Below are 26,895 nucleotides of genomic sequence, written 5' to 3'. Positions count from 1 at the left end.
AATTTCAAATCAATTAATTCTGGAGCATGTTTGTTATAACAATTAACACTTCATTCACATCAGCATTATGATTTTTCAACAAAAAATGCACCCACACACTTTCAATTCTTTTCTCTCTCTCTATTCAAGATCTATAAATTTACACCTTTTTATCTTTTTAAGAGTTTGAAGCTCACAGTAAGAAATATATTTTCAATAAAATTCTATTTTTCTGTTTCTTGATGAAAGGAATCCTCTCAAGTGCATTGACTGCACGTTTTCACAACATTTTGTATATTGAAAATTATTTGTTTTTAATTCTTTTAAAGTTTTTTATCCTTATTAAGGTCTAACATGTATATTTTTTATTTATTTAATGTTATTGTTATATAGTACTGAGCGTTCATATTACAAATTTTATTCATATTGAAATTTTCTTTGTTTATTTAATAAGCATCAACCAAATGTTTAAACAAATTTTCAAGTACTTTTAAAAAGACTTTGATAAAGTAAATATTTGAATTGAAACAATTGTTGTGTGTGTGTATATGAAAATGAATTTAATATTATTATTTGAAAGTAAATGTTGATTTTTATTATTATTAGAAGTTAGAATTAATTTTCTTAAAAAGAAAATGGAACAAAGAAAATTTAATATATTATAGGCAACTTTTATTATATTATAAAGAATCGATCAGTTAACTCTTCAGCAGAGTTAACACGGCATTGTTGAGATTCAACACTTTGAACAAATTCGAGAATTTTACTCAATCGATCAAATTACTTTTTGTGTATAGAAGATCATTAAACTCTTTAAGTTGAGCCGATCATGACAATCTTTTTATACAGAGTTGATCAGTGACTTCTTTACAGACTCGATCAATTACTCTTTTTACAGATTCGATCTTTACAGAGTTAATCAACCAACTTTCTTTATAGGTTTCTCATTTTACAAATTTGATCTGTTAACTTTCTATACAGCAGAGTAATTCAGTTCTTGTATTGTATATATGAACTATAAAAAGTAAACTTGTGACAAAAAGTCGTAAAGTCATCTTTCTATATAGAGTCGAGAAAATAATTCTGTCTCTACATCACTTTATACTGAGTCGATCGGTTAATTCGCTGGTCAGTAAGTACTTTATTCAAAGTTATAGACTTTATATAAAGTCAACCAATAATATTTTTATACAGAAGCGATCAGTCAATTTGTTTTTCATCAGAAAACCTTCTTTGCTAAATTAATCTCTATAAAGAATCGATCAGTCAACTCTCAGTATGATGTGGACCAATAACTAGTTAGTTCACTCTGTTCATAGAGTTGATCAACGAATTCTCGATCAGTCAATTATTGATGCAAAGTTAATTGGTTCACTCTATACAAAATCGATATGAACGAGGAGAAAATCTGTTTGCTATTTAATTTTCTATTCATTATTATTTCAAAAAGTTTTTTTTTTATAATTAAATTTTGAGGTTAAATATCTCTATCATATTACATGTGAATTTTAAAATATTTAAACAAATTATTAAGTCAAGGTCCTTAGACCCTCTGCTATCACAATATTAACAAAAAATACTTGAAAATTTCAATAATAATTTTCTTGTTTATTTTTGAAAAAACGCATAATTAATATTATTTATAGCATCATCTTCTATATAGTCATCACAAAAAAATATATATTCTGTATGTTAATAATTAAAAAAAAATTAAAATGTCAACCGAAAACATTTTAATACATTTCATGATTAATAATTTAGCATTTTTGCAGACATTTTGAATAATCGATTTTTGGATGATCATAAGACACTTGATGAAGAAAATATTTAAGAGGTGGTAATCTCTAGAAGAGGAAAAAATATATTTAAATATGTTTCCATATTCTTTTCATAATTGGTTTAAAAATAAATTATTAAATATAATATTTGTTTATGATATAAAGCAGAGGTGTGAGCAAGAAGTGGTGCTGCCGCTAGTATTTTATAATACCTGTGCCTTATTAGTAAATAATATATGACTAATGCCCGGAAAATTTATAAATATTTTGGGGAAATACACGGCAAAAAATAAAGGAAGCATATAAAATTATATTTGAAAAAACAATAAGATATGGTTTGACTTTAAATAGAAATAGGTACAGAAAGATTAAATATTTTAGTGGGAAGGAAACAAAATAAACATACAAATTGTAAAAATGATAAGGCATCAAATTAGGCTATTACCTAAATTTAGTATAAATTTATAGATTGCTTTAGATTGGTATCAATTTCCATTTTAAATAAAAGTAAATTTGTTTTCAAAGTGATTTTGAAAAATCATTAAGAATTTGTGATTTTTAATAAAAATAGAAAGTTTTATTATTCTCAAATTAGGTGAAAGTATTATTTTTTATTTGATTTTTCCTTTATGCGCCTTAATTTCATTATAATTGTTCTGTTCGTGATCTAGATATTAATCAACAATTATTTCTTTCAAAGCTAATTTTTTCTGCTATAATTTTATGCGGGTGCATGTCATTGCTTATGGACATGATCAATTTAATTGCGTTCATAATACGATCTATATAAAAAAATAACACTTGTTGTTTTGACCAAATTTGCACATTCATACAGAGCGCAGCAGAAAACGTAGACCCCGTAATTTCCTCTCCACCTCATAAATCACACTACAAGAAAACGTAGAACGTTACATTTAATTAAGAAATTAAAAACCAATCAAGTCAACATAAGTATTAAATCCTAAAAAAATCAAATTGATCAATAAGTCAAACTCTCGCTCTCTAAGTCGACTGTGTCTGCCTCTCTCTCTGAAAATAAACCAAAAATTAAAAGTAATAAAACTAAAAAACGGTTTTAACAAATTCGCGTAAATTGAATGATTAATCGATTTAAATTTAATATGAATTATTCATACATACAAAATTTAATATAAACAAAGAGGAAGCCAAGAGAGAGAATTAAATTTTTTCTCTAATAAAAATTTAGCACTCTCAAAAGAATTATAAAATAAAAACAAAACGCATGATAATTCATAAAGCTCCCCACATGTTTTTTTTTTTTTTTTTTGTTTGATATGTGGAGACCAGAAAGCAACAAGACATGTTCTCTCTGTGAAAATTTTTACGGCGAATATACTTAATACCATTATTGGATCATATTGATTATTTAAGAGTATTTATTGTTTAGCTAGCTCTCTCTCACTAATTACCAGAAAACCCCCATGTGTTGTTATGCTTAATTAAAGTTTGTTGTATGTGTTTTTAATTTCAATTCGCTCTATATAACGTTGTTTTTGTTGTTGTTTATTGTACGTACTTTTTGAGTTTAGTCAACTTCTTTTTTTTTTGTTTTTGTTTGGTTTTATCACAAATGTTGTTTTGTCTGGGGGCTCTCTCTTGGGAAGACAAAACAGATAAGACGACAGGCAGACAGACAGACAGACATACTAAAAAGCCAAGCAAACAAACAACAAAACGATCAATTGATCAAATGGCGTTGCCACCATTCCGCCGACACTTGTTTGCAACTTTTAAAACATTTGTTAAGTCAGTCGATGCTATTACTTTAAAGCGAATGGAGGTGTTTTCGTTTAATATTGCGGAGAAAAAATACAAAAAACGTGTGTGAAATATTTATATTTAATAAATAAATAAAGCATTTTATTTAAATAGATTTTGAATAAAAATGTTTTTTTAAAAAATATAAATTTTATTTTAAAACATAAAAAATTTATAGAAAAATCATTTAAAAATATATTAAGTTTTTAAACTTACTTTGAGTAAACTTAAAAGTTAACGTCGAAATATAAAAAGCTAAAATATGTTAAAACAACAAAGAATTATTTAAATTAAAAAAATATTTTTTTTTAACTAAAAACCTTAAATAAAAATGTATTAATAAATAAATTAATTAATAAATAACAAATTTGCTGTGAAATTGACAAAAAAGTGCATATAAATTGATAAACACCATGAATAATTTAATAATTTTCTTTTTAATTAAATGACCGCCAATCTATTTTTATAAAAACAAAAATAAACATTTCATGTTTTTTCTACTGAAATTTTTACAAACATTCTATAGCAATTTTCTACTCATTATTTTTGAAAATTATTTTGGAAAAATTGTTTGTTTTGCATACATATTCAACAAATTTCAAATATGATATTTAATTTTGTAAATATAAATTTTCTTCTTAAGATACACTCATATTCAAATTATAACATCCAAATAAAAAAACGCTTATCACCACTTCAAAAGTAGTTCTAAGTGAATCTTTGTATAGTAGGAAAATTAAAGTTAAAGAATCACTTCTGCAGGTTTTCTTCAGAACCCACATCCATAAAGTTAATTATACTTCTTTTTTGCTTTATTTGCTCACGTATCCGATGTCCTAACTGTTTTTTTTAATGAGAATGTCCCGTGATATCCTTTGAAAACTCACTTTCTATCAAAAATGTTCGACATAGTTCAAAATAAAGGCCAGCGGTTCTGTTTTGTGTGTGAAAGTTGTATACATAAAATTAAAATTACTTCTTAAGAATTACTTTGGAAGTAGTTAATTTGGAATTAAATAAAATATCATCATGTATTAAAATCATCACTTCTGCAAGTCCTTTTCAGTACTTCCATGGATTAAATTCTACTTCTTTTTCGCAAGTTCTTTTTTGGTGGGTAACATTAACTTATCCCAGGTACATACTTGAACAATATTCACGAACGAATGAAAGGAACTCCATAAACTCCATAGGAACTCCATAAACATTGACAATTGAAAAGAAATTTCCATTTCCCTTAAACGAAAATTGGCTATCGTGAACTTACCTTAGATATTTCTTTCACAATAGCTAACATTGTTCGCAAAAGCTGTTCGTTGTTTACAAAATTTCCTCAATTGGAGAAATTCATTCACATAAAAATGTTCATAAACGAAAACAGTAAAGAGTGAACATCATGGGAACATTGTGTCCAAAATTTAGAAAATCACTTCAAGTCGAATGAAAATATTTTCCTGTAGCTTCAATTATCTCCAACTAAGTAAACTAAAAATTATCTTGTATCATTTAATAATTGTCATACTGTATTTATTTGCAATTTTGCTGCTTGTTCTAATTAAACAAAATCTTTAAACAAAATTCGCAAAAGTAATTTATAATACGCAAATTTTCTAGTATTTATTTTATTATTGCGTTTAAATAAAATTTATCGAAGTATAGATCTTAACTGAAATTATAGTGAGTACGTGATAATCAAACAAATTTCAAAATAAAAAAAGTAAATAACGAAGACTTAAAATAAAGAATAAATAATTTCCTTATAAATGAAAAAATAAAATAAAACCAAAATTAATAAAAAAGTAATAAAATCAAATGAATTAAGTTGCAATAAAAAACATAATTTAAAAAAAACTAAAAACAAAAAATATAAGAAAATAATTTTTTTAAAATTACATTAAATATTCGAAATATTAAAAAAAAATAATAAAGAAAAATATGTCTACATACGAAAATTGTGTGTTAGTTTCTAAGCTAGATAAAGTGTTTAATTAAAATGACCCAGTTTATATTGTTTTTGATCAAACTAAAATTAATTAAAAACTTTTTTCTCTATTTAAACAAGCCTACACTCAACACTTTCATAATTTATTTAAATAAATAAAACTCCTTTTAACATAAAAAATATAACTAAAATGTAACAGAAAAACTGCTGCCAAAAAACAATGAGTTCTTTTGGTTGGTTTGATGATTTTTATCAACAAAATCATATTTATTTAGTTTTTAGACTGTTTTTTTTTGTTTCTAGATAAGATTTCAAATATATTGTTATCTTTATTTTTTACGAAAAAGTGCATTTTTTTGACATAGTATTGGTTTGACACTTTTTTGGCCGCCCCTTATCTATAGTATTTTTGTTTTTTTCTTATATTTTATTTATAGTTTTTGTACTTTGCATGATTTTTTTGTTCATTCCTCGAAATATTTTTTTATAAATTACTTTTATTTTTTTCTCTAATATCATTCTAATCGACATGTGGTATTTGTAGTTTATTGTTTTATTTTCAAGTGTTTTAGTTTCTAAAAAAATTTCAAATTCTAATATTTATCATTTACCTTTGTATTACTTTAATATTTCAATTATTGAGTTTTAAACGATAAGAGCAAAGTATTGCTTATAAAATATATCGTATTAGTTTTGTTTGACTGTATTTATTTAAATGCCGAATAGATTAGGTCCTCCTAAGGTAAAGTGATATATTGTGTGTGTAACTTTTAAAAATAATTGTTTATGAATGTTTAATTCTTTGACTACCACTCGATTATAAAGTTTAATCCATTATTTTATTGATATAATGAATATATTTATATTAAAGGATCTAAAAATGTGTTTATAGTTAAATTAAAATCTTAAACAATTACTCTTCATGACAGCTATAGACGTTATAATTGTCTATGAGACCCTAGCTTAATTTTATTTACATCACATCTTAAAATAGTCAAACTTACATATCAGAGTGCATAAGATGCCAGATAGTGGCCTAGGTGTATTTCTTAGGATTTGATGTACTATACATCCTCCTTCCTACAATATATCAGACTCAAGAAATCTATATACTTTTCTCCTTAAAGGAGGCACTTTTTCCAAAAATAAAAAAATAAATAATTAAAAAAAATAAAAGACATTTCTATAGAAAAAGTTTCTGCACAAAAATAAACCCGCCTGGTATCAAATTGACTCCGAAGTGTTTATAATTATTCATTAACATCCGTTGTCAAAGTATATACATATGTGACAAACAAGCTCTTGTCATTAGTGAGCTTACCGCGTTTGTTACAATTTGGAGAACGGATTTAAATTTCGATTACGAATTGTTTCAATGTAGGCAACGCTGAGTTGTCAACATCGTACGTATATATATACTTTGACATCGTATGTTATTGAAAAGTTATAATCACGTTGGTGTCAATTTGGTATTTCCTTTTCCCTTTGTGTAATACTTTTCTATTTTTTGTATAAAAAACATCAAAAAAAGATTCTATATAGAAAATAATTTTAAAAAAAGATTCGTTTTCTTTAAAAAAATATCTCCAAAGAAGATACTTTTCTAAAGAAAATGTTTTTTACGAAGAAGACACTTATTTTAGAGGAAAAACATACGCTTTTGTAAAGGAAAAATTTTTATATAGAAGATACTTCTTTAAAAGCAGTTTCAACAAAGAAGACACATTCTATAAAAAAGTATCTCTTGAAAAATATTTTTTTATAAAAAAAATATCTTTAAAAAAATTTTGTAAAGAAAAAGCCACTTCAAAGAACTTTTTTTACAGAAAAAACAGACACTATTTCTTCAAACCAGTAACTTTTTTATAGAAAAAGTTTTTAGAGCAATACACTTTCTCTATACAAAAGAGGATAGATAGATTTTTATTTTTCGTGTAAAAAAGTCTGTACAAAGTATAACATTTTTCTATAGAAAAAGCTTTTACATAGAAGACACTATTTCTATAGAAAAATTTTATTCAAAGAAAATCACTTTTCAATGGAAAAAGTTTGCAAAGAATACACATTTTTTATAGAAAAAGTATCTTCAATGGAGAAACGTCTCTATAGAAATTGTAAAAAATTCTCTTTAAAGAAAACACATTTCTAAAGATAAAGTTTTTGCAAAGAATATAATTTTTCAATAAAAAAAATCTCTTCAAAGAAGACACATTTAAATAGTTTCTTCAAAAAAGTGCCTTCTGTAGAAAATTGTTCTTCAAAGAAAGCTCTTTTTTACAGAAAAAGTTCATACCAAGAATGGATTTTTTCTATACAAACAGTTTCTACAAAGACGGCATTTTTCTATAGAAAAAAATTTTACAAAAAAAAAATGTTCAGATAAAAATAAAAATATTTATAAAGAAGAAATTTAATAAAGTAAATAAATGACTATACAAATTATTTTTGCTCATTATGTATTGAACACTTTGTTTATTTCATGAAATATAATCTTTGATTAAATACTCGTTTTATATCGTCTGACTAAGCTTAACAATGATTAAGTTATAAATAAAACTATTTCAAATTTTAATTTTCCTTCAATTTGTAATATTTTTTCCTCTTAAATATTTAAAGAAAAAAATTCCTCCAATCACAACATTCAAAGAAATTGAACATGAGGTTCAAGCACACCCAACTTCCTTTAAAAGGAAATTAAAAAGCAAACGAACAAAATATTAATACTAATCAACAAAAAAAAAAAAAAGAATATGTACAAGTTTTATGACACCACTTTTTTTATTACATTTTGATCAACAATCAACCAACATTGTCATCTAGTTTTTTTGTTTTGTTATTTTTACTGATGAAAAGTTCATTAACTTGGCTGGCAAACAAGCGAACAATTTAGCAACAATTAAAATGGTTTTGTTTTTCCAACAAAACAACAGCATAATGGTAATAAAATTAAAAATCCTGTTTTCTTAAACATTTATGGCAAATGCACAATTTAAAGGTTTTTCCCCATAAAAAATCAAGACAGATGGACAGACAGTCAACCAACCAACAACAGTAATCAAAAACACACATCTACGCAATTTCAGCTTATGTTCATTTAGTTACAGATGCTGTTCATGATGATGATAAAAGCAAAATTATGATGACTAAAATCATCTCTTAAAGTCCAACATTAAAATGCGTAGTTAGTAATTTTACTTTTTTTTTTCTTCTTTTCTACAACTCTCTCCCCACTAGAGATCTTGTTACAGCTGCGCAGTATAACGATCAAACTGCTTGAAGACATACTTGTTTGATTTTGTTTGTTTCATTTTACGAAAAATGAGTGCAAGTTTATGAAGAATAATACATATACTTGCATTATTTTGTGGTAAAGTAGTAGTGACTCCTTACCACCAACCCAAAAACAATTTTTCTTGCCACAAATAAATACAAAACCAAGAAGAAAAACATTTTGCAGAAAAAGTGCATTGATTTTAGTTTTGTTTTTATTATTTTCTTTAGGTTTAGTTTATTTTTATTTTACAAGAAGACACGTTTTACAAGTTGTTTTTTTTTTTTTGAGCTAAAATGTGGTTTTTTGGCTTTTGACTATCGTTTACTATAATCTTTTGCAGCAGAAACTGAAATTGTATGTTGTTTGGGTGCAATAATCAAGTATTGGTGAGGGGTACAATTGTTGTAAAGAGCTATAATAAACAGATTTAATAAACAGAATATGATATTTGGTTTGGATTTTATAGCCTTATAAAGGCTTTAAAATCGATCGATTGTTTAAATTGTAAGCTAATCATTAGTTTAGAAAAATACTAAACTGATCTATAGTTCAGAATGTTAAAACAATCATTAGTGAACTTTTTGATATAACTCGATCTTTGGATTAAACTGTAAACCGATCTTAATCTAATATAGAAGCTTTATTTTAGTATAGACAATAAATTGATCCTTAGCGAACTTCTAAACCGATCTTTATTTTAGATTTATAAATAAACTTTCAGTCCAGACTATAAACTGGCTTTTAGACTATAAACTTATATTTGTTGTATACTATAAACCTATTTTTAATTTAGTCAATAAACATATATTTAGTATCGATTATTAATTGATCATTAGTCTAGACCAAAATCGAACTGATATATACATTGGAGTATAAAACGATCGAACTATGAACTAACTTATAAACCGATCTTCATTCTATCTACCATATTATTTTAGACTTACCTTAGTCCGTCTCTAAGCCGCTCATTAATTTATACTAAGAACCGATAAATCGATCATTTTTTAGATTAATAATCCTTCAATCTAGGCCGCTTAATAACTCAGTGCTTAAATATTTTTCCCCTTACCCCAACTTAATTGAATCCAATATCCTGTCGTTTTTTCAAACATTTTTCTTCAAGCCAATATGTATTACACAAAATAAGTTAAAACTTAATCTTAATCATCATTATAAGTAGTTTAGAAAATAAAATTAAATAACTAAAAATATAATGACTGGCTTGCTACTGGATTCCTGTTATAAAAATTTTGTTGGTTGAGATCTAATTACTTTACATCACAGTTAAAAAAAAAACTGAACAGTAATCGTAGATGTTTGCCTCAACAAACATTTTCTTAAGTCATTGCCTTTCATACATACAACTTAAACATTAAAGTACATTTTATCACACACTTCTTTCGGTACAAATCTATATAAAAATAGAGAGTGAGTGCAGCACACAGCTACTTGTGTTTATTTTTACAAAAAAAATATATATTCTGACAACTAAATGACCTGTTTTCTACTTGAAGCAGTTTGTCTTCTTACGATTTTATTTTTTGTATTTATTTTTTAGAAGTTTTGGCTCTTATTCCCAATAATTTCCAAGTTTAAAAAAAAGCAAAAATATCCAGATCTTTTTTATTTATCGTTGTTATTTTCTGAAGTTTTTGTTGCAATTGTGGGTATATAGCAGCTCTCAGTATGTTTTCATTTTTCCTTATTTGTTGTATGGGTTCGTTCGAATCATCACGACGATGACAATGATGTTTGATGTGACTGAGTAAAGTACGTGTTGAATCATCAAAGAAGAAGTAGAAAAAAAATAAAATTCAATATTCCATAAAGTCTGTTGTTGTTGTCGTCGTTGTTGGATTTTCTGTTTTCTGAAGCCAAATTGTTGTAAACTGTCAAATATGGAATGGTGGTGTACGACGTACGTATGAATGTATTTTTTTTTTAGGCCAATATGTGCATTCAATCGTAGAGGAATTATTGTGTTATTTTCTCTCCATATATTTTTCATAGAAAAAAGTGCGTTGTGTTTTTAAAGTGGAGTTTGTTTATGCAGAACTTTAATAATTTTTTTCATTTCATTTAATTTTGTTTTGCTTTCTTTTTGGTTTTAATTACATTTACTAGTTGTCTTTTTGTTGTAACTTTTTATGGTCATATGTATATAATTCTCTTTTGTTTTCATTTTTCTCTTACTATGGAAAATTCTTTGATTAGACATCAAGTAAAAAATGTATTCGTAATAATGAGTATTATATTACAGTAATTTATATAAAATTATTTATTTAAATTCATTTTTTTATTCCAATTTTTAGTTAAAAGTTAAATTTTTATTGAAAATTTAAATTTTTTAAAGAAAATTTAAATATTTTGTTAAAATTTTAACTTTTTTTATTTTAGAAAAATTTTATGAAATTTCGAACAATAAAGTGGGAAAATTTCTAAATACTTTACGGTTTAGAAATTGATCGAGATTAAAAATGTTTTTTTTTTATTTTAATAAAACATTTTATTATATTTTTATAGTAAATTAAATTCTGATTTGATCATCATTAACTTCACAGTTAGCTCACTTGAAAAAGAAGTCAATTGAATAATTTAAATTATTTATAATCTAAACTATAAAAACGATTTATAGTTATAGACTATAGTTCGATCTCGAGTCTAGACTAAAAAAGATCTATAGTCAAGACCCTATAATGAACTCAGGTTTCGACTATGAAACGATCTTCAACTTAGACTTTGAAACGATCAATATCAATCTATACTTTAGACTATAAACGATTATATATAGTCTAAGCGATGAAATAATACATTGTTTAGATTCGAGAAAAAAAGAGATCTATAGTGAAGGTTATGAAACGATCTACAGCCTAGAATATGAAACGATATTTAATTTAGATTAATAAACGATTTATAAACGACTAAGCTGTAAAATGATCCTTAGTATAGGCTGTAAAACTATTTCTAGTTTCGAAAATAAAACGATCTATATTCTAGATCAACGATCAGATTTAACAACTATTCTTAGTTTTGCTGATAAAACGATCTGTAGTCTGAACTTTAAACGAAAAAGGCTGTGATTTCTACCAATGCCTAATCACCTGGTTGACTTCTATACGTTTAGAGAGAGAGTGGACACTAAAAACAAACTTAAGCCTAAGTCTCTTGGTAATCTATGGGGCGACTATTCACTTCTTTGTAGAAGTGCAGGACTGTCCGATCGAACTACTGGAAAGTATATGTATGTATGTATGTATGTATGTATGTATGTATGTATGTATGTATGTATGTATGTATGTATGTATGTATGTATGTATGTATGTGTGTATGTATATTTATAAATTTATTTGAAATTATGAATAATTTCCTACTGGGTTCATGATTTGTCGTCTATTGAATGATGATAATTCTGTAAAAGATAAAGACATACATTACGCGACTACAGGCCTTAATTACTCAGTAGCGGCAGAAGTAGTAGGCCAGGCTAGGCCAAGTCATACATTACAGCTTCTCCTGTGTTGTGGTTGTTGTTTATTATTATTTTTCATTGTTATCTTTTTTCAATTTTCTGTTTAGTTTTATTTCTTATAATCTACTTAAAGTTTCAAGTTGTTTTAGCGGCCAACAACAGCAGCTGTTCGTTCATGCTTGCGGATTTGTTAGTTTTAATTTTTTTTTATAATTTATTTATTTAATATTTTAGATTTATTAACACATTTTTTTAAATAATTTTTGTTATAAAATATTTCTTTTAAAAAAACTAGTTTTTTACCAGAGAAATATGTTGTTTTTTGAAGTAAATTTATTTGTCTATTAACCAAAAAATAAAAAAAAAATAATTTGAAATCTTTTTTTTAACCAAAATGAAACAGTTATTAAAGTGTTTGTTTTATTTATATTTGTTTATTTTATCTATTTTAAACTTAAAGGTGTGTATTTTTTATTTTAACTTTTTTAAAGCTTCTCATCTAAATTATATTTAATACTTTTATTTCGATTCTTTTAAGCGTTGGGTTTGTTTGCTTAAGAGGTTTTGTTCCAATAGAATTTTAAATTATTTAAATAAGGCTTAAAGAACACGTGCTTAAATTATGGTTTGATTTTAAATTGAGAATGACTTGTAAATAAACACATTTTCAAATGAAAACGCGTTTACAAAGTTTAAGTTTTAGTAATTGTAACTGTGTTGCCCGATCGCTAAAAGTTCAAAAACCAAAATTTTTACTTTTATTTGAAAGCTTAGAATTTTTACATTTGCATGTTAAAATCATTGAAGCATTTAACATGCCATTTTTTTGTATTAAATTTCAATTTATTAAATGTTTATTGCAAAAAAAAAAAAAATATTAAAAATTTCACACCCTCATTTCACGCAACCGCATGTATTTTTGACTTAACATTAACTACTCAAATTTAATTTTTTTAATAAGTTTTTTTTCTAATGACTTTTTTCGTTTTTATATTTATACACTTGATTTCTTAATTTCAAGGGTAAACCATTGAGACTGACAAGTGTACAAGTATCGAAATACATTTTTATATCAGTAGCGTGTAGTAAAGTGAATCAAACTTCTCTATTTGTCCGTCTCTATTTGTCTATAAGCCTAAAATTACTCTTAACCCAGAAAAATTAACATGAACATATTATTAAAACTTAAAAGTTAATTAGTTTAAAATTTTAAATATTTAACAAAAACAAAATAAACTTATTGACAAACATTTTTACTGTATTTTATTCTTAACCTCAAATATTTTGTAATTTTTGTTTTTTTTTCTAAATTTAATTTTATGAAATAATGTGCTTTTTTATTGATTCATTTATTGCCTGTAATCAGTTTTATTACATAAACAATATTTTTCATTTAATTTTCAAATATAGTTGTTGCTTTTTTGAATGATTTTTTTTCCTCAAGGTTTTTTTTGTTTTTAATTTTTTCCTCTTACAATTGATTTTATTATTAAGCATCCATTAGTTTTTAATTTAATATAAAAATGATTTTCTTCATTTGAAATTTATGCTTAAAAACTAACCCAGCAGATAAGCAGAGTTTAAACCCAAATTCGAAATGATTAGAAATTGCAATAGCTTTAAATTGAGAATTAAAAATTTTCCCAAGGTTTTTGAGATCTGGACATTATATCGATTTATATTGTTGATAACATTACAAACTGATCAATAGTCTAGATCTATAAAGTTGCCTACAAAACAATATATAGTATATATTATAATCTAAACTATAAAGTATAGATTGAAAAACTATTTAGTTAAGAATATAAATAAATCAGGTTATAAATCGGTATATTGTATTGATGATATCAGATTCTAGTCTGTAGTTCTAGGCAATCAACAGTCTGGAGTATGAAGCGATATATTATATAAACTATAAACTGATCTACTTGTATAGATCAAAAAAAACTATTTAGTTAAGAATATAAATAAATCAGGTTATAAATCGGTATATTGTATTGATGATATCAGATTCTAGTCTGTAGTTCTAGGCAATCAACAGTCTGGAGTATGAAGCGATATATTATATAAACTATAAACTGATCTACTTGTCTAGATTACAAAACGATCTATAGTCAATAGAGTCTAGACTATATAACGAATAGTAATATATATATATTCTTTATGTAGTTTTTGGCAATCTACAATCTTGAATATAAAGCGATCTATAAAATACCCTGTAAACAGATCTATTTGTCTAGATTACAAAACGATCTATGGTATAGACTATAAAACGTTCTATTTTCTAGACTGAACAATGCAATAAACTATAAAACAATACATATACATAAATTCTAGCCTATGGATCTATGAGTCATGATTAGATCACAAATCAATCTGTACTGAAAATGGATTTAAAACTAACTGATCTATAGAGTTGAAAGTTTTTAGAATATAAATCGATCTCTGTTTATGTTTGACAAACATAAATCAAGAAAATTTTTTATTTTATGTTTGTTGGGATGAAACATTTACTTTTTAAGTCTTGTCGGTAGTTATTTTTTTTATTTTTTTTGTTTAATTATTGCTTTAAAAATGTATAAATAAATTTTTTATTATTTATATTGTACTGTCAATTATTATTTTTTTTTTAATTATAAATGCTTGGTTTTTTATACATAACTTCATATTTTACTAAAAGTTTAATTAAATACAGTTACATACAAAATTACGAATGAACTTTGAGTATTAGACAAATGAAAATTGTGGATCATTGAAAATTATTTTTTTTAAATACATGTTAGTTGGAGAACAATAAATTTCTCAAAATAAAAGGAATTTGAAATTTTGTTTAAAATAATGCTAATTTGACAACTCTAAAGTTTGAGAATAAATTTTTTACTAAAAAAATTTCTCTATAATTGTTTACTTTTATTAGCCACTGTATGCCTAAGAACATTCAGTCAAACAAGGTCCATATGTTTGTGCTTTAATCAGGAATTAAAAATGTTTGCTATTTCTTTGTTGTTGTTTTTTGTTTCATTGCATTTTTTTTATAAATATTCTCCTCATCGGCAACTATCACACATAGAGTCTCTGCCCATTACTTGTCCGTCCATCTTTTTATACAGCAGCTTAAAATTTTGCTACTTAAACGTTTGGTTTCAGTTAATTTTATTATTATGTTGTATGTCTATGTGTATATATATTTGTAATTTAAGAATTTATCTTATTGAATAATATATAAATTGTATATATATTTTTATTACACTTTCCTTAAATAATTATGATCTCATACACATAAGTATCTTTTTAAATAATTATCAGTTTTTTTTTTTGTGTTCTTAATGGATGCCTCGTGTTGGAATTAATATTTCTAATTTAAGTAATGTTTAATAAATTGAAAAAAAAACAACTGAATTTATTTTAAAAGTTATAAAGTTTTTATAATACTTAACAGAAAGAAGTGAGATCCTTTTTTCATTAGTTTAAGGAAGGACTTCACAAAGTTTAATAGATTTAAAATATATTATTTCTTGTGTCTCTAAATATATTACCCAGGGTCTTCTATGTATTTGCATTTTATTCAAGATTTATTAAATTTAATCATAGTTTCAAAACGATTGAAATTTATCACATAGTTTGAGCGAAATAAGGAAATTCAAATTTGAACAAAAGTTTTTTCAATAAATAATCGAAAAGTAATAAGTTAGAAGCTAAAAAATGTCATTTTCTCTACTTTATTAGTATTTCAACTGATTATTTTAATATGGTGATAACCTTTAAGGAAATTACTCACTACGATCTCTTACAGATTATTTTTGAAATAGCAGGTTAAAAAGTGGTTTTGTTTTACGAACTAACAATTTCTCACATAGAATACGAATTTCATCCTCTTGTTCGTTTACTACAACGTTTGTTGTAACAATATGTTGATTTTAAAAACATATAATGATTCAATAAAATTTTTTTTGATTTCAATATGAAATATTTCAATTGTATTTAATCATAATAAAAACATTTTTTTAAATTGTTCCATTAACCATAATATGTTAGGACTACAATCATAATTTTATATGTTGCTCTTAAACCATGGTTTCCACAACCATATTTTTTCTCTGCATGTGGTGAACTTCTTCGAAGTAAATGTTTTATACAATTTACCATACAATGTTATCTAGTTCACTGTTAAAATGTGTTTGATGACATCTTTTTATATATATTTCTGTGTTAAGGAAAGGTCTTTTATTTTTGCCATGCCTTCATAGTCTTTTTTCAAGAACTCTTAAATATACATGATGATTAGTATTGATTTTTTTTTTCTTGTACACTTAAAATTTTCACTCTTAAAAAAATGATGTTTAAAAAGTTACAATTTTTGTAGCTTGTTTAAAACATAATGCGGGCAGTTTATGTATGTTTCTTGGCAGTAGTTCCAAGATTAACGACAGTTTTTCTTTATGGTCTTTCGACACTTTTTTTCGAAATGCGGACAAATTGAAGACTAACAACTGCGTTCTCCGGCCAGCATTATTTGTTTGTTTTTGTTTTTTTTTTATTTCTCTATACTTTCTTAGTTCAAATAGAAATTTAAAGAAATTAATGGTAACCAACAAATAAAACGCTCATACAGACAGTATACTTGGAAGCTTAAAGAACTTGTTTAATTCAAATAGTTTTTGTATTTGGAAAATGTTTATAAATTCAAGTAATTAATTAATTTTATAAATTTATTAAAAGGACTTTGTTAACATTTATATAAATTATGCAAGTGTTGAGATTTGTTTTTAATATTTTAAAAATATATTTTATTTCTTTTAGAAATATTTTAAGAAAATGTGAATAAAAAAAAGAAAATGTCTTTTTTTTAAATAAAAATTTTTAACCACAAACAACGAATATTTTTCATTATTTAAAACACTTAAACATAAAATCAATTTTAATTCATCTCTTAATAAAATAAACTAAAAAAGTCTTAAAATCAACAACGAATTTATTTTTTTTAACAACTGAAAATCTATGAAAGGAAACCTTTTATTTTTTTATTAAACAAGTGCCTTAAAGATTTTCAAGTTTAAAATCTCTCAAAAAAAGAACAAAAAAATGTTAAAGTGTGATATTTAAATAAATCAAACAACAATAAATCCCCAACTAATTTTAATGTTACCAATTGCTTAAAACTAAACTGAAAAAATTCAACTTAACAAAATGCCTGTTAGTGGTTTTCAATACAATACCAGACCCTATAGTTCCTTTAGAGCTACAAGGGGTACTTGTACAGCAAATTATCAACAACAACAAAATAATACTGCTAATAATTGCAGTAAAACTACTTTAAATGCCAGTAGCAGTAATAATAACAATAATACCCATCATACACCACCAACAGCGGGTCATAGTTTACAGACATCTGCTTCCTCCTCCTCATTAGGTGTAAGATCCAGTAACAACAATTACTCAGGAGTTACCTCAAATTTTCAAAGGCAACAGCCATTTCGCAGTAGTTATTATGGCACACGTTACAATTTAAAAACGGGAGATAGTAACTTCACAACAACATCTAGCTGTAAAGTGAATTCTTCGTCAGCAGCGGTCTCCGCAACCGTTAAGCCTTTAACACCCAAATTAGTCAGACGCATTGAAACGACTTGTACAACACATCATACAAAACCCAAAGCCCCTGCACCGCCTATAACCAATGGTGTATGCTGTACACCGCCCACTGCCCCTAAACAGTATTTAAGAGCTAGAAATCAACAGCAACCACCCACGCCCCCTTTAAGAAAGTCATCGAATTTTGATCGTTTCCATCAGGCCAATTTAAGTATTAGACAAAAGACTAACAATCAACCGTCATCACCACTCGTCAATAATAGTCGTTCTTCTTTCATCAGTTCGAGTAATGACTCCCAGGATTCACAGGTCTTGCAGAAGTATCAACAGCGCAGTGTTGTCCCGGCTGCTACACAAAAACGGGCCTACACTAACACAGTCAGTAAAGTAACCAAGGAAAATCAGCCAAAGACAGCTGATAATAATGGATCTCATAGCAGTGGACCTATAAAGTCCATAAAATCATATCCTGCACCTTTGCCACCGCAAGGTACCCCTAAAGCTTTGCCACGCCGCAAATGCAAAGATGATTCGAGATTAAATTCCGTATCGGCCTCGCCCAATCTCAATAATCGCCGCTTTATTTCCAGTGTAGGCATAAATTCTTTTAATGCCTCCTGTAATCCCAAGGCCACACCGCTTTATAGAAGAAAAACTTACGTACCTAGTACAAATTCTAACACGAATCACGCTACCAATAACAGTGTGGCCAATAGCAGTTTACACCTGCCAGGAAAAACAGGTAGTAATTGCAGTAATTCTAGTTCGGCCCAGTCTAGTGCCTCTCAGGGTTCTCCGAAATCGAAAAAGGCCTTCTCTACCAAATTTCCTCAAGGTTTGCCATTTGAAGATGAGTTCTATCGACGACATCGTTCCTATTCACAATCATCCTCCAGTAATTATTCATTTTATTCATCGAATGGTGCTCATTCCACTGCGCCTCATACGCCTCATGACTATGACCGCGAAGAAGATGATGAATTCCAAAGAAAACCCTCAACAGATGATGCTTTATATGTAGACTTTTCCAAGGTCATGCATACAAATGACTATAAATCAACTAAATCTAACTATCAAACGACCACCAAAACACACACTTCTTCATGGCTCAGAAGGGACTCGCCCTGTCGCAGCAGCCTTCACAACAACAGCAACAAAACATCGAATTATGATACTAGTCACGATTCACCTCATTCGTCACGACGCAACTATCATCAATATTTACCTCCCACTCCGCCTACAGTCCGCGCGGATACCAACGCTTCTATGCGTTCTAGAACGAAATATTCTCAATCTATAAACGATTATCTCTACACTAGTGATGGTGGAAAACTGTGTGTCAACGGTTCACCTCAAAACACTAGTGATAGTAGAAAATCTCTTTTATATACAAATTCAAAAATATCTTCATATTTGGATCCTTTACAAAATGCCGATAATGGCTATTATACACATGCTTCACCAGAATCCTCACCACCTTCAATTACCACCACAATGTCTTCGTCCAAACAGATGACGACAACTACGACGAGGGATTCGTATATGGCTGTTTCATCATCGTGGGCTCCAAAATGTTCACATCCGACTAAAGTGTTAATACCCGCAACCTCTAATTCCTCTGTAAGTGCCAGTAATTGTGATTCGAATAATAATAAGGATTATCATCATCAGCGTAGTCAACAGTATTGTCAGAAAGAGGATTATTATGAGAAATTCAAGAGATATAATAGTGGTTCGAAAATTTCGAATGTGGCTGCAGCAGATAAGTCGGATGACATTTTGGAGCTCACGAACAGTGAGTATAGGTGAGTGAGTTGATAAACTTTATATTTGTTAAGTCTAATTACTAGACAAATGACTAGACTAAAGACTAGACTAAAGACTAGCCTGAAGACTAGATCATAGACTAGACTCTAGATTATAAAGTAGACTATAGACTAGACTATATACTAGAATATAGACAAGGTTATCGAATAGGCTATAAACTAGACTATAGACAAAAATTTATACTAGTCAATAGTAGACTATAGACTGTAAGCTAAAGAATAGTAATATGGACACCCCAGATAGTTTTGAAAACTTTCCCTATTTTTCATTAATGTTATTTTTTAATTTCGAAATAGACACTTACAGCAAATACAAAAATACTATATTACAAAAAATTATACAGAATTTTTCATTAATAAATTAATTAAAGTATTTGTTCACAATTTATAAATATGGTAAATTCTACTTTTGTTAAATGCATGTGTATTTCCCTCTCTCGATCAGACACGTTTTTTACGGCCACAAAGCCGGTTCCTGTTTCAAATTAAAAACCAAAAAGCAATTAGCCAAACAAGGCTAAATAAGTGAGTGAGCAGTGAGCGATTGACCAACTGTCTGTTCCACTGTTAGAAAAAAAAAATAAATTATTTGTTTTTACAAACAGTTGTCATATACAGCAGTTAGTCTGTCATAAAGTTAGGTGAATGTCAAACATAAAAAATATTAAAAATGTTTTTATGCTAAATTGTTATAATCAAGATTATTTATGGAAATTAATTTTAATAATTAATATTGAAAAAATAAACGAATACAACTAAATGCAGATGGCGCTTGCTTCATTTAAAGTTTGTTGTTTAAATTCAATTTGACTAGAATTATGTTATAGGCTGAAAAGTTGGTTTTTTTTTAATATCTTACCACTCCATTTATAGATAATAGAAAAGTTACCATATATGGCTAAACCAGTGGTAATAACGACAACAAATTTATGTCAACCTAATAGTTATTATTGAAAATATAATATTTTGTTCAAATTAATATTTAAGTATGATTTGTATTTAAATAGAATCGGCTTTTGTTATTACTTACATGTTGTCATTCTTTTCTTTTAAAACTTTTTTTTTTTTTTATAAAGTTTTTTTTTTATAAAGATATCGTTCATAAAGCCGCTGATGATTTTTCAGTTAGTTTTCTAGTAGTAATAATGATGACATTTTTATTTTTTTATGTTTAAAGTCGTTTTCTGTTGTTCTGTTATATGTCATCCTTTTGTCATCTATTAATTTCAAATCTGTCATCAAATTAAAATCATTTATCATCATGTCTTCAGAGTTTCTATAATTAATAAATTTAAAGTTTTCATGAGAGTTTTTAAGATTTTTAGTATTTAAAAAAATTGTTATTTAATAAGATTACATATGTATATAGAAAGATCATTATAATTAGTTTATAAATGGTTTAGGTTTAGTAGATGGTCCATTAGTTCAACTTGTAACCATTCAAATGTTAAAAATTAAAACATGGCCCCATTCCAAACCTATTTATCAAAGCCAGAAGGTAATTAAGGCGATATACTCTCCAAGACCTATTGTTTCCTTAAGGCTATCGGAGTTAGTCGGCAACGAAATAGATACTAGCTTTCGAGAAATAATAGAATACACCGAAAAATGAAACAGAGAGTAAAACCTCAAAGATCATATGGGTTGATCCTAAAGAGAGTAGGACGAAAAGCCACCTCCAGACGAATGTAGATCATCTAGAGAGGGTCTGCACCTCTGGAGCACTTTCTTTGCTGATGTCAGGTTTTTGTAGAAATTATATCAAAATATCTTGGGAGTGATATTCACCCCTATCGCCAAAAGAAGTCAAATTTTTGCTCCCCTGAAATTTTTCCCTCTAAAGGAAAATTGCTATAGTGAATTTGCAGCAACTGTTCAACGTTTGTACAGTCAGAAATATTTGTTCGCTTGAAATGTTCGTTCGTTCATCTCAAAGGAAAAAATGTAGTTAACCTGACGTAGCCAAAACCACCGTTGAATTAGAAATATGATTAAGAGACTCTTTTAAAACCTCTTGGGATAAAAAACGAAGTGTAGAAACCAAAGATCAGAAGAATGCAGAGAGGGTATTGAAACTTGGGAGCACTTCGACGGAAACAAAATCAGGGCTGAATTAGAAATATGGGTGAGGGACTCTTATGAGGCCATTTGGTATATTGAAATGGTGGATATAGCCACAAAGATAATATGGGGGATTCTAACGAAAGCAGGACGAGAAGCTTTCTTCTTCGGACGAACGTAGAGCATGCAGAGGTCAGTACAATTTTAGAGCACTTTCTTAGCAACTATCTGGTTTTTGTAGTAATTAGATCAAAATATCTTGGGAGTGATAATCACCCCTATCGCCAATAGAAGCAAAATTTATGTTCCCTTGAAATTTTCATTCCCCTCGAAGGAAAAATTGCTTCTATCAGGCGAAAAAAGTAAAAAATGGAAAATATTTCTCGTGAAATATTGATTGGCGATAGAAGTGATTATATTGGATATATCAATCCCTAACGAACACTGATTAGAACTAAATTTCGTAACAAAGGACGTACATCCAGTAAATACAAGGCTTTTATTTTTAACGAAAAACAGAATCTATTTGATCCTCCTATCAATCTAAACTAAACATGCATTGTTTTAATTTTGCTCTACTTTTAATATTATTAATTCTTTTCCTACCTTGTATTAACAACATCTGTTCAAAAAGTCCATTATAAATAACATTTAACGTTATTTAAGGGGAGGTGTCTTATCGATTATTTGATGTCTGATTAAAATACAAAAAATAACTACATTTCCGGTTTGTTTAATTCCTATCAAAGCAATACATGAACAAACTAGTAGTCACCTTCTTTAAAAACGTGTTTTAATTGTAATTGAATTTATTTTTAACAGCATTCTTTTCTTTTTGCTGTAAAATGTATAAGAAGCTTAAAATCTTTATCCGATCAGTTCTCTATTTTTTGACATGAAACTATTGAAGGTTTTGCTTTTATTTCAATTTTAATTTTCAAATAAGTACATATGTATATATAGCGAAAGACAATTGTTTTATGTAGATGTTAAGTAGCCAAAGTGGTTCTTCCTATAAAAATCTAACGAAAAAAGATTAATTCACGCAAATAGAAGGTGTTACTTAATAGTTGAAAAAAATGGTTAAAGAATTAAAACTATATCAAGAGTAAGTCATGTCTACCATAATTACTTTATGAACTTTGCTTGTTATTTATTCTGTTTTTCAGTATGTACTTATTTTAAGATAAATCTTATTTTTAGATTCACAACAAAACAAGCGTCTTTTTGATTTGTTAGTAGGTGTTTTTCTAAATTCTTTTGTTAAGCTAAAATATTAACTTTGTTCTGATGTTTTGCTTTATTAGCCACTGTTTTTGCCAAATTTAGTTGTAAAACTTTTTGTTTCTTTATTTTTTTATTCTTCGTTCTTGTGTGTCTCTAGAGTTTTATTTTTTGCCGGCTTATCAAATGTTGTTTGGTGTTTTTTTTAGCGAATTTTTTTATGATTCATTATCAATATCATCTTGGTAGTTTGTCTGCTGGTTTTTTGTTTATTTTTTCTTACGTATACTTACTATTAAATAATATTTTTTTATGTTTTGGCTTGATTTCATGCCAATTTTCGTTGCTGGTGTCTTGTGTTGAATTTATAAACAAATTAATAAATACATCACTCAAATAAATAAATAAAATAAAAAAACACACAAAGTTTAATGAAAAAAGTATGTAGTAAAATAAACTTGATTGTTTTTTGTCTTGTGTGAACATTTTAATTTATAAACGCGCTTTTTTGGTTCGATTCTGTAGAGGGTGTGTAATAATATTATTATTAATATTTCTTTTTTCGTTTTAAAAATTATTAAATATCTTAGACAAAACATATGGTAGACATCTTTTTTTATTATAGCTATTTTGCATAAATTTTTTTAAATATGTATACATAAGTTTACAGAAGTTGGTTGTTCTTAATATGATGAGACATCATAATTTTATGATAAATTGATTTTTTTAAATTTTAACGGCTAAATTAGGTTAAAAGCTATCATGTGAATACATTTTGCAGTAAAAAATTTTCAAATTTTTGTAATAAATATTGTATGTAATGTAAATATTTTATACATTACTTGGTTATAAGTGGTAGTTATCCAAAACATGTATTTCAATGGAATTTGTATCAAATTGTCTATAACTTTTGTTTAAAAAGGAATTAGTAGTTTTAACTCTAGATGATATCAGAAACTTTTTAAAGAAATATTGATTTTTAAATTTGTGTAAAAAACGATTTCATTAATAGAGCATTTATAAAATTTTTTATAGAACATTTTTCGATAAATTTGCTCTTTAAGAAAATTTTTAATAAATTTTTTCTTCATAAAATATTATCATATTTTTTTTTTTTAAATTTTCAAATATTCTGTTTTTAGAAAATTTTAATAATTTTTTTTAAACAAATTTTAATAAATTTTCTCTTAAGAGAAAATTTTTGCAAATTTTCCCTTTATAGAAAATTTTCATAAATTTACTTAATTTATAAATAGTTTCCAAATATTTATTTATTGAAAATTTTCATAAATTTTCTATTAATAGAAAATTTTCATAAATTTTATATTTATAGAAATTTTTATAAGTTTTCTATTTATACAAAATTTTCATAAATTTTCTATTTATACAAAATGTTCATAAATTTTCTATTTATAAAAAATTTTCATTAATTTTCTATTTATACACAATTTTTTATTTATTTCTCTTTCGTAAATTTTCCCTTTATAGAAAATATTTATAAATTATCTCTATAGAAATTTTCATAAATTTATTTTATTTATAGAAAAATTTTATAAATTTATTTATTGAAAATTTTCATAAATTTTCTATTTATAGGGAATTTTCATAAATTTTCTATTTATAGAAATTTTTTAAAAATTTTCTATTTATAGAAAATTTTCAAACATTTTTTATTTATAGAAAATTCTCAAACATTTTTTATTTATAGAAAATTTTTAAACATTTTTTATTTATAGAAAATTTTTATAAATTTTCGAAATGCTTAAAAGTGTATTTTAAGCATTAAAAGTCATTTTCTGTTGAGATACTAAACATTTAACATCATTAAAAGCTCTAAAGCCTGCGAGTGGTTGATCTTGCTAAATCGAATCAGAAAATTATTTTAAGCCGATTGAAAGATCAATATTTTTAATCTTACAATCGGCTATAGTGTATAAATTAAAAATTACTATAATTCATAATTGAATTAGCAAGATTTTGTTTATTTTATATGAAATTTACGATGATTTTTTTTTTTTTTATAAAAATTTTTTAAGGATTTTGTTTTTAATTATTAACGATTAATTTTCTCTCAAAACTTTTATTAACAATACATTTTGTTCTTTTTTTCTTTCTAGGTAAGTGTCTTAAACTATTAAACTAAATAATAACAAAGGATTGATGTAAGTTTTTATAATACAAAAAATCTGGAAAAGTTTAAAGGAATATAACTGCTTTTTTTTAATAAAAAATTTTAATCTCAAGAATTAAAATAAAAAAATATTAACATTTTCAAAACCAAAAATATATAATTCATAACATAATTTCTTATTCAACGTTCATTCATTCGAAGAACAATAAAATTAATTTTCTTACTAATTTCATAAGAATTGTAAACCAAAACATACAAAAAAATGGCATAAATTAATTAAAAATTCTTGAAGCATGATCTCTAATTTAAAGTTACCAAAACAAATTCAAGAATAAATAAAGAAAATGCATTGAAAACAAAATTAAAAAAAAAAAAACAAAATTATTACGAAATTTCACCACATTTTGTTAAAAAATATAATAAAATACAAGAAGCTGAAATTCAAAATGCTTTTTAACCTCTCCTTACTTTTCACATCATAATTCTTACAAATTACAAATTTAAAGAGTCAATGACGATAACATAACATGACGATGATGCTCTTAGTATAGTGATGATGTTTTTAATGATCATTATGAATGTAATTTGAAATATAATTTTCATTACTCATTACTCATATTAACTAATAAACTATAATTTAAAAAGTGATCTTTTACAGAATTTGGCAAAATTTTCATTTGAATTCTAAATATCTGAAAAATAATTTGAATTTATTTGAATTATGTAACATAATTTTAGTTTTCTTTAAGTGTATTTAGTTTTGTATTCTAATACACTTATACTAAAACTTAATTTTTGAAATTTGCAAAATTTTTGTTGTTCGAGGCATATCAACTGAGTGACTGTCTGACAGGCCATAGAACAATAAAACTTCAAGGGTAATTTAAGCTAGAGTTCAGTTATTGTGTTTGGCTTTTAAGCTAAAAGCCATTCATTTGGAATGTATTCCTACAATTTAAGAACCAATCTCTGTCTGTCTTAATGAGCTTTTGTTGGAGAATTAGTTTAAATTCAGAGATGTATAATTTAAAATAAAGAAGTTTTATATATTATTCAATGTTTGAAAACTTTTTTCTTTCTGAAAATTAGATTTTCATGCCCTATGATAGTTGAGTTTTTTTGTTCTTTTGAATTAAAAAAAATATGTTTTCAGTGACATTATGCACGTGGGGATCATGAACCACTTTATTTTTTTTTTTAATTATTTAGAACAGAATGCTGAAACTGAATTTTATAAAATTAATAAATCAACAATTTGAAAAATTTGACTGGTTTGGAAAACTTACAGCTTTATGAAAAAAGTGGCTCATGATCCCCTTAACTTAGAAAAGCAAGTTTCCAAACTTGCATATAATTGACATATTTTCATACGTTTAGCCTAAAGTACTTTAAACTTTCTTATTTTTATTCTTAGGATCTGATTCATGACCCTCTTGTTTCCAACCCCGCATATAACTGACATTTTTTTCATACATTTAGCCTAAAGTACTTTAAACTTTCTTATTTAGATTCTTTTGTTTGTTTTTTTTTTTTTTTTTTTTAATAAATTACAGGTTTTATTATTGTTGTTGTTTATATTTCAACACTGACTCATTCCGCTAAAGAACCCAAGAAAATCAAAGAAACAGTGTGAAAAGGGGGTGTGGGGTATTAGTAGGATTTGTAGTATATTGGTAGGGTTTCGTAAAAAAAAATAATAGTACATATTTGTTCTTATTTGTTTTGAACTCCGTCTTTCTCTCTCTCTCTCTCTCTCTAACTTCATAACTCTTTCATTCATTATTTATAATTTGTTTGTGTTGTATGAATGGATATGTGTTTTAAAATCATACTTAAAAGG

The 26,895-nt window shown here is 26.2% G+C and overlaps 2 protein-coding genes across 2 annotated transcripts in view; both read left to right on the top strand.

Annotated features, from left to right (window-relative positions):
* LOC111676109 (serine/threonine-protein kinase Doa) overlaps window positions 1-26,895 on the top strand; it is a 146,816-nt gene that overhangs the window by 28,187 nt on the left and 91,734 nt on the right. The window lies entirely within an intron of this gene.
* LOC124419786 (probable serine/threonine-protein kinase nek3) lies at window positions 3,554-25,329 on the top strand. Its single transcript, XM_046950428.1, has 3 exons — window positions 3,554-3,598; window positions 17,022-19,618; window positions 25,042-25,329. The coding sequence occupies exons 2-3, from the start codon at window positions 17,409-17,411 to the stop codon at window positions 25,043-25,045; spliced, it is 2,214 nt and encodes a 737-aa protein (XP_046806384.1). The 5' UTR covers window positions 3,554-3,598; window positions 17,022-17,408; the 3' UTR covers window positions 25,046-25,329.

The sequence above is a fragment of the Lucilia cuprina genome, chromosome 4, assembly GCF_022045245.1.
Source record: "Lucilia cuprina isolate Lc7/37 chromosome 4, ASM2204524v1, whole genome shotgun sequence".
NCBI lineage: Eukaryota > Metazoa > Arthropoda > Insecta > Diptera > Calliphoridae > Lucilia > Lucilia cuprina.
Note: the sequence above shows the minus strand (reverse complement) of the source record. Positions and strands in the feature narration are given on the sequence as shown.